We start from the raw sequence: 13894 nt of genomic DNA, 5'->3' as shown, positions 1-13894 counted from the left end.
TGATCCACTTGTGGAGGTGTGGCAAGAGATTGGGTAACCCGAAACTCCTCCCTGTGGAATTCCTTCCGGAATCTTTCTGACTTAAGCAAGAGCCACCCTTGCTAGAAAGCCAAACACTTTTCTGAATGGTCACAGGCTATGGTCAAGTCACTGCTGTGTTTCTACTCGGATGTCAAGGAAGCCAGGTATGGCAAAGGTGGCTGCCTGGCCCTGCCCAAGCTTGAGGGATGGGATGCTGCTGGGTTTTACCTCTGCAGATCTGGGCTGCAGGACTTATGGTGGGCCTGAGTCAGTGGCCAGCCTGGGGAACCAGGAGGAGGGGTGCTCCTCAGACACTTCTGTGGAAATGTTCCACTTCTGTGTGGAACAGGAGATCACCCTGGATCAACAGCTGTTCCACTGTGTGGAACAGGAGGATGAAGGAGGAAATGAGGTGGCTGACCTCCCAACAATTCTTTTTACAGGATGCCTGAAGGCTCTTGGAAGAGGGGTGTCGAGTGATCAAAAGATAATTCGGGCACACATGTGACTGGGTACCACAGTTACAGTACAAAGCTCCTCCTTCAACGAGACTAAAGGGCCAATCCCTCTTCATCCTACAGGTCTTAGTTTAAACATCACTTCTTCCAGGAAGCCTTCCATAGTCCCTCAACACCAGGTTAGGGGTCCCAGCTCTGGGTTCCCATGGCTCTCTGTCCCTCTCTGTCAACTTATCCCTGTCCATTGTAATTTCTCTTAATTAATGCTCCATCGTCCCAGATCAACTTTCAGCTATAAACACAGGGGCTGGTCTATCTTGTTCTTCATTGACTCCCCCAGGCCTGGCACAGTGCCTGGCACTTTGGGCTTCCCATAAACACCTGATGAAAGAATGAATGTCTTTAGGCAAGTCTCTCAACCTCTCTGAGCCTCAGTTTCCCCATCTATAAAATGGGGCCTAATAATACCTATTTGCAGGATTACTGTGAAGTTGCATGGAAAAGCAGCTGTTACAGTGCTTGGCACAAAGTATGTGGTGTTCAATAAACAGTCACAGATATTATTGCCTTGTCATTGTTATTAACAATTATAAAAGGAGGTACTGGCTTTTCTTCTCTTCAGTTGGCTAGAGGCTATTATTAGTGATCTTTCTAAACTACACATCTTGCTGGGTCTCTCCTGGTTCTGAAAGACCTAAAAAGTCTCGCCTCAACCTTCTTTTCCTTCCCCATCTCCCAAGACTCCTTGCCATCCCCCAATTCCAGTTGCACCAAACTGTGGACCACTCCCCACTGTGGCTTACTCCCTCTAGCTCAGCTCAGATCACCCATCCCCATTCTCAGCCTTCTGCTCACTCCTAAAGGCCCATCTTAAATGTCACTCCTCTGCCAGGCCCCACTCGGCTCCCACAGCTGGCTTTGCGTTCGTGTTGGTTGAGTGACTGCCCATCTCCCCCGCTAGAAGGAGCAGGCGAGCACACACTTAGGTGCGAACCGCCAGCACCCCAGCCGTGTGTGACATGACGGATGGCTCATTCAAACTGGGGCTGTCAAACTGAATCGACAGTCTACCTGACATAACAAGCTCTGGTTCAAGGACTCCTGAACTCCCATCCCAGAGTATGCAGAAGGCCTGCTTGATGGCAAGAAGGAAGAGAGGGTCTGGTGTTCTGCTTTGGGGCATTGGCCTCCAAAAGGAATGTGCTCCAGTCCCACAGTGAGCCTGGGGTGGGGATACTGCAATCGGACAGAAGGGCAAACAGCCAGAGAAGGCTCACGTTAGGTCCCCTGGCCAGTGTCTGGTGCCGAGGGACCCACATCTCCCTCCTGATCCCCTGGCACTAGTGTAAGAGTCTATCAGAGGAAATATTCCAGCACTTAAGATCCAAGACCTTCCCAAGCCCCAGTCCTTTAACTGTTAAGACAACTTATCAGATTGAATATGAAGAAATTGACCAGAGCTGAAAAACCTGACTTGACTAAAGAATTGTCACCCACTACTGGCCCCAAGAGCGAGAAGGTGGCGGTGCGGTGTCTGTGCTCATTATTTCCTGTCGCTCAGAACCTTCCTCCTCCTCCCCGCTCACCTGGCTTCCTCCTACTTTGCCTTCGAGGCTTCTTCTTTGAGAAGACTCCTTCTAACTCTCAGCTGAGCTAAATGCTTTTCTCAGTACTCCCTGGGCATCTGACCTCAAATCATCTGGGTAGGATCTGACCTCCCCTCTGGGTCATGTGATTCCCCCCACTGCAGGGACCGTGCTGAGTACCCCTGGCTCCTGGCATGGTGCTCCCAACACAGTAGGTGCTCAGGAACCATTTACTGAACCAAACCAAACTTCAGAGCAAAGCAGCCTTCTCTCTTGACCTAAGCCCGGTGGCAGAGTATCATGGGTTTGTCAGGATTAAACTACTAATAAGGCAAAAGCGAGACTCGTCTGCATACAATGGTGGGTGTTCTGAGAACAGAAGATGGGAGAAAGGTGCACTGTTCATGCCCAGCTCTTTCCTTAAGATAAGATGAATGGAGGGGACATGGAAATGGTCTAGTCCGGGAACTCTCTGCCTGGCCACACATTAGAGTCATCCCAGGAGCCTAACTTGAAACGAAACAGTGTTAGGTCCTGCCCTCAAAGAGACGGATGTAACCATCTGGGGTAGGGTGTGGGCATCTGTAGGTCTTACAAGCCCTCCAGGAGGTTCTCATGTGCAGCCTTGGCTGAGAACCACTAAACAGCCCACCCTCCTGGCCCTGTGCTCTGAGAGAATGAAGGTGACCCCATATACAGGGCTTACTGCCAGCACGGGACTGGAACCAGCCCCTCAGGCCCTGCCCCTTCCCAGCTGGGGACTCCCCAGGAAGCCCCAGAGCAGCGGGGCTCCTCTGGGATTAGCATGTCACTGGCCTGAGCTGCCCCTAGGGATGTGCCTCAGCAGGGGAAAGGCCACTGTGCTCCCTGGACCACAGTAAACAGCAGGAATGTTCTGTGCTCGCTTTACAGTCCAGTGTGTCCTTTCCCCTTTGCCCACAGGGCTGACTGGTGCCTTCCCAGCCCAGCAAACCAGTTACGGGAGAAAATCATTGCCCAAATTCATACTTGCCAATGATGCCTCTCTCCCACTCCAATTTCTGCTAGGTAAGTAAATACTTTCTGACCCTGAGACTGTGTTCCAGGGAAAACCCAGGTGCAGGCAGCCCAGTGTTTGAGAGCACAGGCTACGGGGGTGCAGTGTCAGTGGGGTCTCTGAGTGGGGGACCAGTTAAGTTTCCAGTAGGTGCCTACCAAGGCAACTCTCCCACTTCCCCACTTCCTCTTCCTTCGCTTAGCACACCCAGACCCTGCCAGGCCCCAAGAGGATGCATGAACCTAGGGTTTTTTTTTTACTTTTTTTTTTTTGGATGGGGTTTTGTTGCTGCGCGCAGGCTTTCTCTGGTTGCGGTACGGGGGCTTCTCACTGCGGTGGCCTCTCTTGCTGCAGAGCACAGCCTCTAGGCGCACGGGCTTCAGTGGTTGTGGCACACGGGCTCAGCAGTTGTGGCTCACGGGCTCTAGAGCGCAGGCGTAGCTGTGGCGCACGGGCCTAGCTGCTCCACGGCATGTGGGATCCTCCCAGACCAGGGCTCGAACCTGTGTCCCCTGCATTGGCAGGCGGATTCTTAACCACTGCACCACCAGGGAAGTCCTGAACCTAGTTTTTGAGCGCTTGCTGTATGCCTAAAACTCTCTTCTCCACCCTGTCCTGCTGTATACCCTTACTCATCTTTCAAGACTCAACCTCACCTTCTTCATTCCCGTTCCCCAGGTAGGAGGATGCTTCCCAGTGACGGTGACTGACAGAAGCAACACACATTCGGGAAGGACTCAATTTCAGTCCAGGCTGACAGAGATTACAGCAAAGTTATTTATTTATAACATGCATCTTGACTTTAGCTATATCGGAATATTAAAAGTAAAAAAAAAAGTCTTAGAGCAGATGAAATAAATAGGTGTCCTTAAGTCCTGGGGACAACGGAGAAAGGAGAGTCTCCTGACTGCAGCCCCTTCCCAGACCAGCAGAGAATATACTCAGGACTCCCTTGGAGACCAGAAATGAAGAAATTTGGGTGACTTTCTGGTTGATTCTGCCCCTCCCTCAATAGCTTCAGTGTAATCCCCCAGGCATTTTTTGAGCACTACCCCCAAGGGGAGGAGGTGTGTGTGCAGGGGGTACCTGTCAGCCTGGAGGTGGCCCCTGGCCTTCCTCATCCTCCATACGATGTGCATATCAATAGCACTGCACTCCGCACCCTGTATTAGGGTTCTGTTCTCCCCGCAGGGAGGGCTAAAATCTGAATGCTGACATGTCCATCAGAAGGGGGCTAGCTAAGGAAGAAGCAGCAGGTGGATACAATGACATACGGATAGCAGTTGAGAGGAAGGAGCAAGATCTAGGCTATCAACATGGACAGAGCTCAAAAACTGCTGTAAGAAGGGAATTCCCTGGCGGTCCAGCGGTTAGAACTCGGCGCTCTTGCTGCCAAAGGCCCGGGTTCAATCCCTGGTCAGGGACCTAAGATCCCACAAACGATGTGGCATGGCCAAAAATAAATAAATAAATAAATTGCTGTAAAAAGTAAGTTGCTGAGTAACAAGCACAGCATGACTGCATTTTTTTTTATTGCATTTTTAAAAGCACACCCAAGCACCACTCTTTTGGGTGGGTACCTTTATAGGTATGCAAGACCATTGTCTATAAATCAGAGAGGACAGTGCAGAGAGAGACCACGCCTCATTTGTTTCACCTGGGCCAGTGCAGAGCCCGATACATCATAACTGCTTAGTAACTGTGGACGGCCGCATAGGTGACCAGTGGGGCCTTGTCCTGGCATGATGGATCCCGGTGTCTCCCCGGGGTCTCCAGGGGATACCTCCAACACCGGCTCTCCCTCCCCTCCCATGGCAGCTCCAGCTAAGCCAGAACCCATAGCTCCATCTGGCTGTGGCCGCTTTGGCCTATCAACTCCCTCCCCAGACCGAGGCTCAGCCCCCATGCTGCTCCTCTGTGCTACTGGGCACTGGGCCATGAGTGACTCAGTGGGGCTAGCTCCTCCATCCCTGGCTCCACCCTGGTAAGGTGGGGATGTTAAAGGGCACTCGTGTGTGTGCACATGTGTGGCTGTGTGCGCATGCTGGGGGAGTGGGCTGCTTTTTAGAAGCTGGGGTTGGAGCACAGGAAGCAAGCTGACTTGGCCCGGGCCATTAGCTAAACTTTCCTACTTAACAATAGGTCCTACTGTATAGCACAGGCAAATATACTCAATATCCTATGATAAACCCGAATGGAAAAGAATACTTAAAAAAGAATATATATATATATGAATCACTTAGCTGTATGGCAGAAATGAACACAACATTGTAAATCAACTATACTTCAATTAAAAACAAACAAACAAAAAAACCAACAACAAAAAAACCCAAAACTTTCCTGCTTGAGTCTTGGATCATCTGCTTCCAAATGAGCGGGCACACTGATGAGGAGGAGGCCTGATGGATAACTTCCCATGTTGAGAGCTGAGAAAAGAAATGAACAAGGGTCCTAGAAAAGCGTCCACCTTGGCCAGGTGCGGGAGGCCTGCCAGCTTTCAGAGGGGATATGCCTTTAAGTCCCTGTCTTATTCAGCTTGAGCTGTTATAACAAAATACCAAAAACTGGGGGGCCTAAACAACAGACATTTACTTCTCACAGCTGTGGAGGCTGCGAAGTCCAAGGTCAAGGTGCCAACAGACTCAGTTCTCGGTGAGGACCCTCTTCCCCTCTTCCCGTCTTGCAGATGGCCACCTTCCTGCTGTATCCTCACATGTAGAGAGAGGGAGCTCTGGTCTCTTCCTCTTATTATAAAGACACTAATCTCCTCATGGAAGACCCAACCTCATGACCTCATCTCAACTTAATTGCCTCCGAAAGGTCCCACCCACCTCCAAGTACCATTATATTGGGAGTTAGGGCTTCAACATATGAATTTCTGGGGGACACAAACATTCAGTCCATAACATCCTGCCCTTGGCCCTCAAAAATTCATGCAATGAATTCTTGCATGCAAAATACATTCATTCCATCCCAACAACTCCAAAAGTCTTAACTCTTTTCAGAGACTTGGGGTATGATTCATCTTAAAAGAAAATTACTCTCCAGCTGTGAACCTGTGAAACCAGGTAAGTTATGTACTTCCAAAATACAGTGGTGGGACAAGCATGGGATAGACATTCCCACTGCAAAAAGAAGAAATCAGAAGGAGTGACGGGTCCCAAGTGAGCCCAAAACCTAGCAAGGTAAATGCCGTTAGCTCTTTGGTTCAATGCTCTGCCTTTAGGACCCACTGAGACAGGGGTGCACCCTCACCCCTGCAGCTCTGCTGGGCATTTCCATGTCCCCGGGAGACTCTGCAAGGCCTCCATCTTGCCTGTTGAAACTAAGGCAATGCCCCACCCCCGTCTTTTGAAACCGAGGAGACAGCTCTGATGCTGGCTGAATTGTCCTCAGAGTCATTCTTTTCTTAGCCTGAAAAATAGTGTACACAGCTAAACAGCGATAATACAGTCAGCCCTGTAGGGTCTATCAAATCTGACAGCCTTCCCTCATTCCATTCTGTCTTCACCCTCTTCAGTTTCACTGGAGTTGTTTCTGCTGGAGTGGCTGATTAGGCCCGTGGTTCACACCCAGGCTAATCTTATCAGTGTTTGGCCGCAATCTACGTCTTCTCTTCTGAACATGCTCTCTTTTTTCCTAACACAGATAGGCTGAGAATTTTCCACATCTTTAAGTTCTAGTTCCTTTTTGCTTAAGAATTCCTCCTTCAAGTCATTTCTCCCTTCTTGCATGTTACTATAAGCAGACAGGAGGGACCAAGTTGCTCCTTCGACACTGCTTAATATCTCCTCAGCTAAATATCTAATTTCTCATCACTCCCAAGCTCTACCTTCCACAGAACACTAGAACATGAACACAGCTCAGCCAAGTTCTTTGCCACTTTCTAACAAGGATCACCTTTTCTCTGTTGTCCAGTAACATGTTCCTCATTTCCATCTGAAACCTGACCAGAATGGCCCTTAGAGTCCATATTTCTAGCATGTACTTCAAAACTCTTCCGCTTCTACCCATTACTCAGTCCCAAAGCTGCTTCCACATTTCTGGGTGTTACAGCAGCACTTTACTTCTCGGTACCAATTTCTGTCTTAGCTTGGGCTGCTATCACAGAATACCATAGACTGGGGGCCTTAAACAGCATAGTTCTGGAAGCTGGGACATCAAGATCAAGGTGACGGCAGACTTGGAGGACTCTCTTCCTGGCTTGCAGAGAGCTGCCATCTTGCTTCGTCCTCACGTGGCAGAAAGAGATAGAGAGAGGGATCTCTGGTGTCTCTTCCTCTTCTTATAAGGACACTACCCCCATCGTGCAGGCCCCACCATCATGACCTCCTCTAAACCCAACTGCCTTCCAAAGCCTCCACCTCCAAACAGCATCACATTGGGGGCTGAGGTTTCAACATGTGAATTTCAGGGGGACACAAACATTCAGTCCATAACAGTCCCGTTTATAGAGAAAAGGCCTCAAATGCAGGGTGTTTGTGTGTTTGTGTTTGTGGAGCATGCTTTCACACAGACTTCAGTGTAAATGATGAATATCTGACTTTCTGGGTGGAAGCTTTGGGCAGAGGCTGAAGAGGCAGAGAATGGAGGGAGCTGGTGAAGGGGAGGAGGCCCCCTCTACATCATCAGTGCTGGCACTGAAGCACAGGCCTCCATCAGGCAGGTGCACACCCACTCACTATCCTTAAGGGGTAGACTCTGGCTGGCACTGGACAAGCGCTGGGAATCTGTCTTCCTGGAGTTTACAGCTTCGCAGGAGTCACTATTCAATGGAGAACTGCAAAACTTTGACCCTTCCTCCTGGTTTTGCATGGGCTCCGTCTTTACCTAGGATGCGCTGTGTTCCCTCTGCCCCTTCCCCTGGCTGCTCCTGTCCATCTGTCAGTGGGTAGGTGCAGCTCCCTTTGGGAGGCTTGGCCTCATTCCCCTGAGCCTCTAGGGCTTCCAGAACTTTGGCACTCCCTGCCTCTCAGGACTCGCCGCTCCAAGCCAGCACTCTTGTCTGCTCGTCTGAGGACAGGACTGTGAACCATGGTATCCCCAATGCGACTGTGGCCTGCTTCCTGGAAGCAGAGGGTGCCACGAATGAGTGAGTGAATAGATGAATTATACACTGTGGTGAATCGTTGGTCCTTGAATGCCTGGGACAGCTGTACAGATGTTGCATGAGAATGCCTGATTGGAAACACATGTTGAAGGGTTGAAAAATGATAGAAAAGGTCACTGCAAGGCCAAACACACCCACCCACCTGATGGACTAGCTGGCTATTCCTTGCTCCACAGACAGCCAGAGGCACATGCCCCCCTCCCAGTCCTTTTGGGTTTCTGAGATCTGCAGCTGGGCTCTAGCTAGAGAGGCGTAAAGGTCAAGCGTGCTAGATTGCCCAGGGTTAAATCCTAACTCCACCATGGCCTAGCTGGTGACGGCTGTGCATCAGTTTCCTCACTTGTGAAACAGGGATGAGAGTGGCACTTTTTTCATAGGGTTGCTCCGAGGATTCAATGAAAGAAGTGTTGTCAAGCCCCGGGGGCAGTGAGCGCAAACATGCTTAGTAAGCACCGCCCCTTACTATAGACCCTCCCACCGCCAGTGGCCCTGCACTGGTCAGTGTCCACACTTCAGATGACTAATCTGTAAAATGAGAATGGTCATAAGGATCACGATTAAATGAGAAAGCAGAACTGCATTCAAATCTGTGGTTTGGGTCCATGGTAGTCTGTGGGGCTGTGCGTTACCTGCAGACTCACCAAGCCGGGGGATTCCGGGGACAGTCCATCCAAACCCTCCGCTCCGGGCAGAGCAGTGAGGACCACCGCCGGCCTGAGGGATTCTGGCCCCAACACCCAACCCAAACCTCTACAACCCCTCCTCTTCGAGACAGTCTGCTGGGGGTTCCTCTGAGAGGTGGGGAGGCCTACAGCACCAGGGACCAGCGCCAGGGACCGGCGAAGGCGCGGGAAAGAGAGGGGGAGGGTCCCCGCAGTAGGGGGCGGGGCCCGTGTGCCCTGCAGGTCGCGGATGCCTGGGCTGCAGTCTGGTTATTCCAGGAAAAAGAAATAAAAAATGCTGCAGAGGAGGCGGCCACCGGGCCGCGCAGGTTATCTTCCGGGCGCCTTCCGGCTCTGATAACGCCCGGGGCGGGGCGCGTACCCAGAGTGACCCGGGAGCCGGCCTTAGGGATCCTCGCCGGGCCGGGTCCCCGCTCCAGGCCGCGCCCAGCCCCGCAGAAAGCTGTGGCTCGCCCCGCGCCCCCCGCCCCCCGCCCGGTCCGGCCCTTGCTTACTCTGCAGACAGCGGGCAGCGGCCAAGCAGAGGGCGAAGACTCCCAGCGACAGGCCGTGGCTCTTCCTCCTCCGGCTCGGCAGAGGCCTCATGAGCAAGCCCCGCGCGCCGCCGGCCCGGCATTGGCGTCCCGGGCGGCGCGGCGCGGCGCAGCCCCGGCTGTGCGCTCACGTGGCAGCCGCTGCAGCTCCTGGCCGCCCGCCCGCCCGCTCCTCCTCCGCCGCTGCCTCCTGCCTGTCCTGTGAGGCCAGATGCAGATGAGCTGGTGTACTCTGGTTGAACCAGTTCCCAAGAAGTGGAGAAGGAAGAGGAGACGGGCGGGAGGGAGGGAGAGAGAGAGAGAGAGAGGAAGCAGTTGGAATGCACACACTCAGAGGTAAATAATAGCAAAAAATGAGTAGTCTCCTTCCGTTCACACCCACTTGACTGGTGTTGATTCAAGATTCAGCTGGATGCTGGGTGGCAGAAGGAAGGGAAGGTATTAGCTGTTGCCTGAGGACCAAGAGGGACCATCTAATGGTTCCATGTGAAATGAGAAGGCTTTCAGGTAGGTGAAATGACAGCCTAGGGTGAGAGGGGTGAGAAGAGGACAAGGGAGCCTCAGGCTGCTCGGGGTGGAGCCACTGGACAGTGATGATAGCTACCCACCATGTACCCTCCAGCCATCTAAACACCATCCACCCACCCATCCATGCATCCACCCACCCATCCATCCATCCATCTATACATCCATCCACCATCCATCCACCTTTCTTCCATCCACTATCTACCCACCCCCCATCCACACCTCCATTCATCCATGCATACAAGATGTGTTCACTGAGAGCCTACTTATCTGCACAGGGCCTGACACGTGGTAGACAGTCATAAAATATTGGTGGATTGAAGCTGGGCACTGTGCTAAAGGTTGGGGATGCAACTATGAATAAGATAGAAGTCTTTAGAAATCCTAGCGAGGGGTAGGGCTGGAAAAACAAGCAATTGCTGTACCGTGCATATGTCTCTTTGATAAGGGAGGCCCGGTATGCTATGGGGACTCAGGGCAAGAGTAATTAACCCTGGGGAGGGAGAGTACAGGGTGGAGGAGAAATTAGTATTGATCCCAGCTAGTCATGAAATTCAACTCCAGTTTGTTAAAACTAGATTTTCTAGCCTTCTTTGCAGCTGTGGGTAGCAGAGTTGTCCAGTGCTGGCCAGTGATGTTAAGGGAAGTCTTCTTGGGGTGTTTCTGGGAAAGTTTTTGCTTTCTTTTATTTTAATTAATTAATTAATTAAATTATTTTTATTTTTGGCTGCGTTGGGTCTTCGTTGCTGCACGCGGGCTTTCTCTAGTTGTGGCAAGCGGGGGCTACTCGTTGCAGTGGGCAGGCTTCTCATTGCGGTGGCTTCTCTTGTTGAGGAGCATGGGCTCTAGGTGCACGGGCTTCAGTAGTTGTGGCATGTGGGCTCAGTAGTTGTGGCTCGCGGGCTCTAGAGCACAGGCTCAGTAGTTGTGGTGCACGGGCTTAGTTGCTCCGTGGCATGTGGGATCTTCCCAGACCAGGGCTCGAACCCGTGTCCCCTGCATTGGTAGGTGGATTCTTAACCATTGTGCCACCAGGAAAGTCCCTGCTTTCTTGATAAAAGTGACAGATAAGGTTAGGGCTGCCCCTCTCCCTTTCTTCCTGCCTTGAAGACATCATAACATTTAGGTCTGTGGCACCTATCTTGTATCCATGAAGTTGCATGGATGAGGATGAAAGCCATCATGCCAAGTAGGATGATGGAGCAGAAAGATGGAAAGATAGAAGACCATGGCGGTCCGGCACACTTTCCTGTCTCCTTCTTCTGGTTCCTAATGGGGATTCCTTGCCAGTTTCATGTGTTCTTGGTGAGGTTGACAGTAGTGGTACCCTGCCGACCGGCCCTGGGTGAGCTTGTGAGCCAGGCTGACCAATCAGAGAACACTTTTCACCAGCCAAAGTGTTTGGTTCAGGGATGGTTGGACAGGGCCCTCAGAGTCTTCCCTGGGAATGATATGTGGTCATTGTTGGGATTGCTAAAATGAGACAATATGAACCTGGGAATACTGGGAATATTGGAAAGGTCCTGAATTAAGCATGAAGCCAAGATGGTACAAACTAAGCTGGGAGCTGAGAAGAGAGATAGAGCCCTCATGACACGGATTGAGCTCTGGGATTCTGCACACTAGCCTTTGCCAGTTATGAGCAAATAAATACCCTCTTTTGCCTCAAAAAGTTAAAAAGTTGGATTTCTCTGACATAAAATTGAGAAAGTCCTGACGCATACAAGGGGTCTTCTTGACAGTTTTCTGTTTTTTCTTTTTTTTTATTCCATGTAAGGGGATTCAGGAATCACTTGCATTCATTTATTTATTCATCAAACTGTCATAAGATCTGACCCCGTACCAGGCTACATGCTAGGCCCTGCAGCTCCAAAGATGAATAACTAACTCATGGCTCCTGGTACCAAGAAACTCACAAAGTAGACAGCATGATCCAGATTGAGAAAGGCCTCCAGGTATATGGGCTCTTCCTGCTGAGGCCGAGATGAGAGCAAACTGGCTGTTTTGCTCACTGCCATGTACCTGGCACCTGGCACATGAATTAGAAAAACTGTAGTCTGAGAGATGTAAGAGAGCAGGAAGAATTTCATGAGATCAAGAGCTGATAAAGGCTAAAGTGACTCAGTGATGCTCTGAGTTCCTGTCCTGCCTCTGTCACCCACCAGCTCTCTGGCCTTGGAGAAGTAACATCAACTCTCTGGACCTCTGAGGGGGTTGGGCTGTATCAGAAATGCTCAACCCTGTCTGCACATTAGAAAAAAAGCACCGCGGCCTGGGCCTCACTCCAGTTCAACTAAATCATATTTTCTGGGGTGGGGCCCTGGCATTAGTGTTTTTTGAAAGCTCACTGGATAATTCTAATGTGCTGTCAGAATGGAAAAACACTGCTCTGGGCTAGTTAGAAGCTTCTTGTGTCATATTCAAATGATACTTTGATCTGAGTTTATGGGAGCCTTTATATAGAATAGGATTTCATAGAGGGGAGGAGGGAGATAGCATGAGTTCATTTAAGCCCTGATTATATTTACTATTTCATTTGTTCATTCTCTCCTACTTTCCTCCCTCCTTCCCTTCCCTTCCTTCCTTCTTTTCTTCCTACAACTTTTAGTTAAGTGCCTACAAGATCCCAGGCATGGCAGTAGTCTGGTTGAGGCAGAGAGGGAGGAATAGGGAGAAAAACTAGAAAAGCATGTTGGGACTAAGATTTGAGGGGTCTGTATACTGATATTGAGGATGCTTGTTTTTGCTATAAGGGTGTAATTCAAGATTCATACTGAGTATGAAGTGTAGGCTTCTCCTTTGAAGTCTTTGACATAAACTTTCGCCCTCAGATATTTGGTACCTATTCTGAGCAATCAACCACTTGGTTAAAAAAAAACATCCACCGGTGTTTATTTTCTCAAAACCTTAGGAGCCATTCTTCACTTCCAGAAGAAGAAAATGATGTGTGTTTATAGCGATCTAGCTTTATGACAGCCATATATATCCCCATGTAATTCTCATGTTCAAGGACAGCCCTGATTTTAAATATGCTCTTCCAGTGAGACCGTATATCTTGGTGTTCAGTTTGGCAAAATTGATGACCACATTTAGATAACCTGTAAGTTCTTGGGCTTTTTTTTTTGTCTCTCTTGAAAATATGCTTGTAGTTTATTATGTGTGTGTGTATGGTATTAGGGTGCCAGACAGGTGGTTGAAGTGGGAGGGGATTGTGTTGAATGTTACAGTATGAAAGACCTATACAAATCTTTGTTAAAATTGGTTCCTTTGAGCCAGCCTTTTATGATGCCATACAGTGCTCTAAGTCTCTTAAGCTGAGCTGGTGTGTGTTCCCCATGTCACTCTGGGACCATATGGAGGCCAAGCCTGCTAAGGGGGAGATCCAAAATGGCAATTCTCTTTCTACCTTGGACTTGGCTGGTCCAGACTGCCTGTACCGCGCAGCCTGGGTGTAGCCTCTGTGAGCAGGAGTTGTGGTGATGAAGCAGGCAAGCCTTATCCCCTACTAGCCTACGGTTACCTTAAGGGTAAGTGCAGGTGCTATTCTCTTAATATCCCTTCTGCATGATAATAGTGATTCTGGGCAGAACATTGGATAAGAGCTCTGGCTCTGGAGTCTGACAGACCCAGGAAAAGCCCAACGCTTCCACTCCTAGCTGTGTGACCTTAGGCAAGCTACTTAACATTCCTTTACAGCAGTTTTTTCTCTGAAAAGTGGGATTCTGATATTACTACTTAGTAATGCTGCTGGGAGGGTCAAATAAGACACAGGTGTGAAGTGGGATGGTTGCACGGGAACCCCTGATCCACGTCAGTTATTATCACAGCGTCCAGCTCAGCGTCTTGTATAATAGGTGCTCAGCAATTGAATACATTTCCCTGGTGGATTCATGCCTTTTAAGTCTTGGACGCTAAGACTACACTTCTAAAGGGCAGAGACCA

At 50.1% G+C, this 13894-nt stretch overlaps 1 protein-coding gene across 1 annotated transcript in view; it reads right to left on the bottom strand.

Moving 5' to 3' along the window:
* Positions 1-9508, bottom strand: part of VSTM5 (V-set and transmembrane domain containing 5) — a gene marked incomplete at its 3' end in the record, with an annotated part of 28292 nt that extends 18784 nt beyond the window's left edge. Inside the window, exon 1 of the mRNA XM_082660220.1 lies at positions 9389-9508. Within this exon, the coding sequence (XP_082516346.1) occupies positions 9389-9479 (91 nt within the window). The 5' untranslated portion in view covers positions 9480-9508. The remainder of the gene's footprint in view (positions 1-9388) is intronic.
* Between the last annotated feature and the right edge of the window lie 4386 nt (positions 9509-13894).

Source organism: Grampus griseus (assembly GCF_964374135.1).
Source record: "Grampus griseus genome assembly, chromosome: 8".
NCBI lineage: Eukaryota > Metazoa > Chordata > Mammalia > Artiodactyla > Delphinidae > Grampus > Grampus griseus.
Note: the sequence above shows the minus strand (reverse complement) of the source record. Positions and strands in the feature narration are given on the sequence as shown.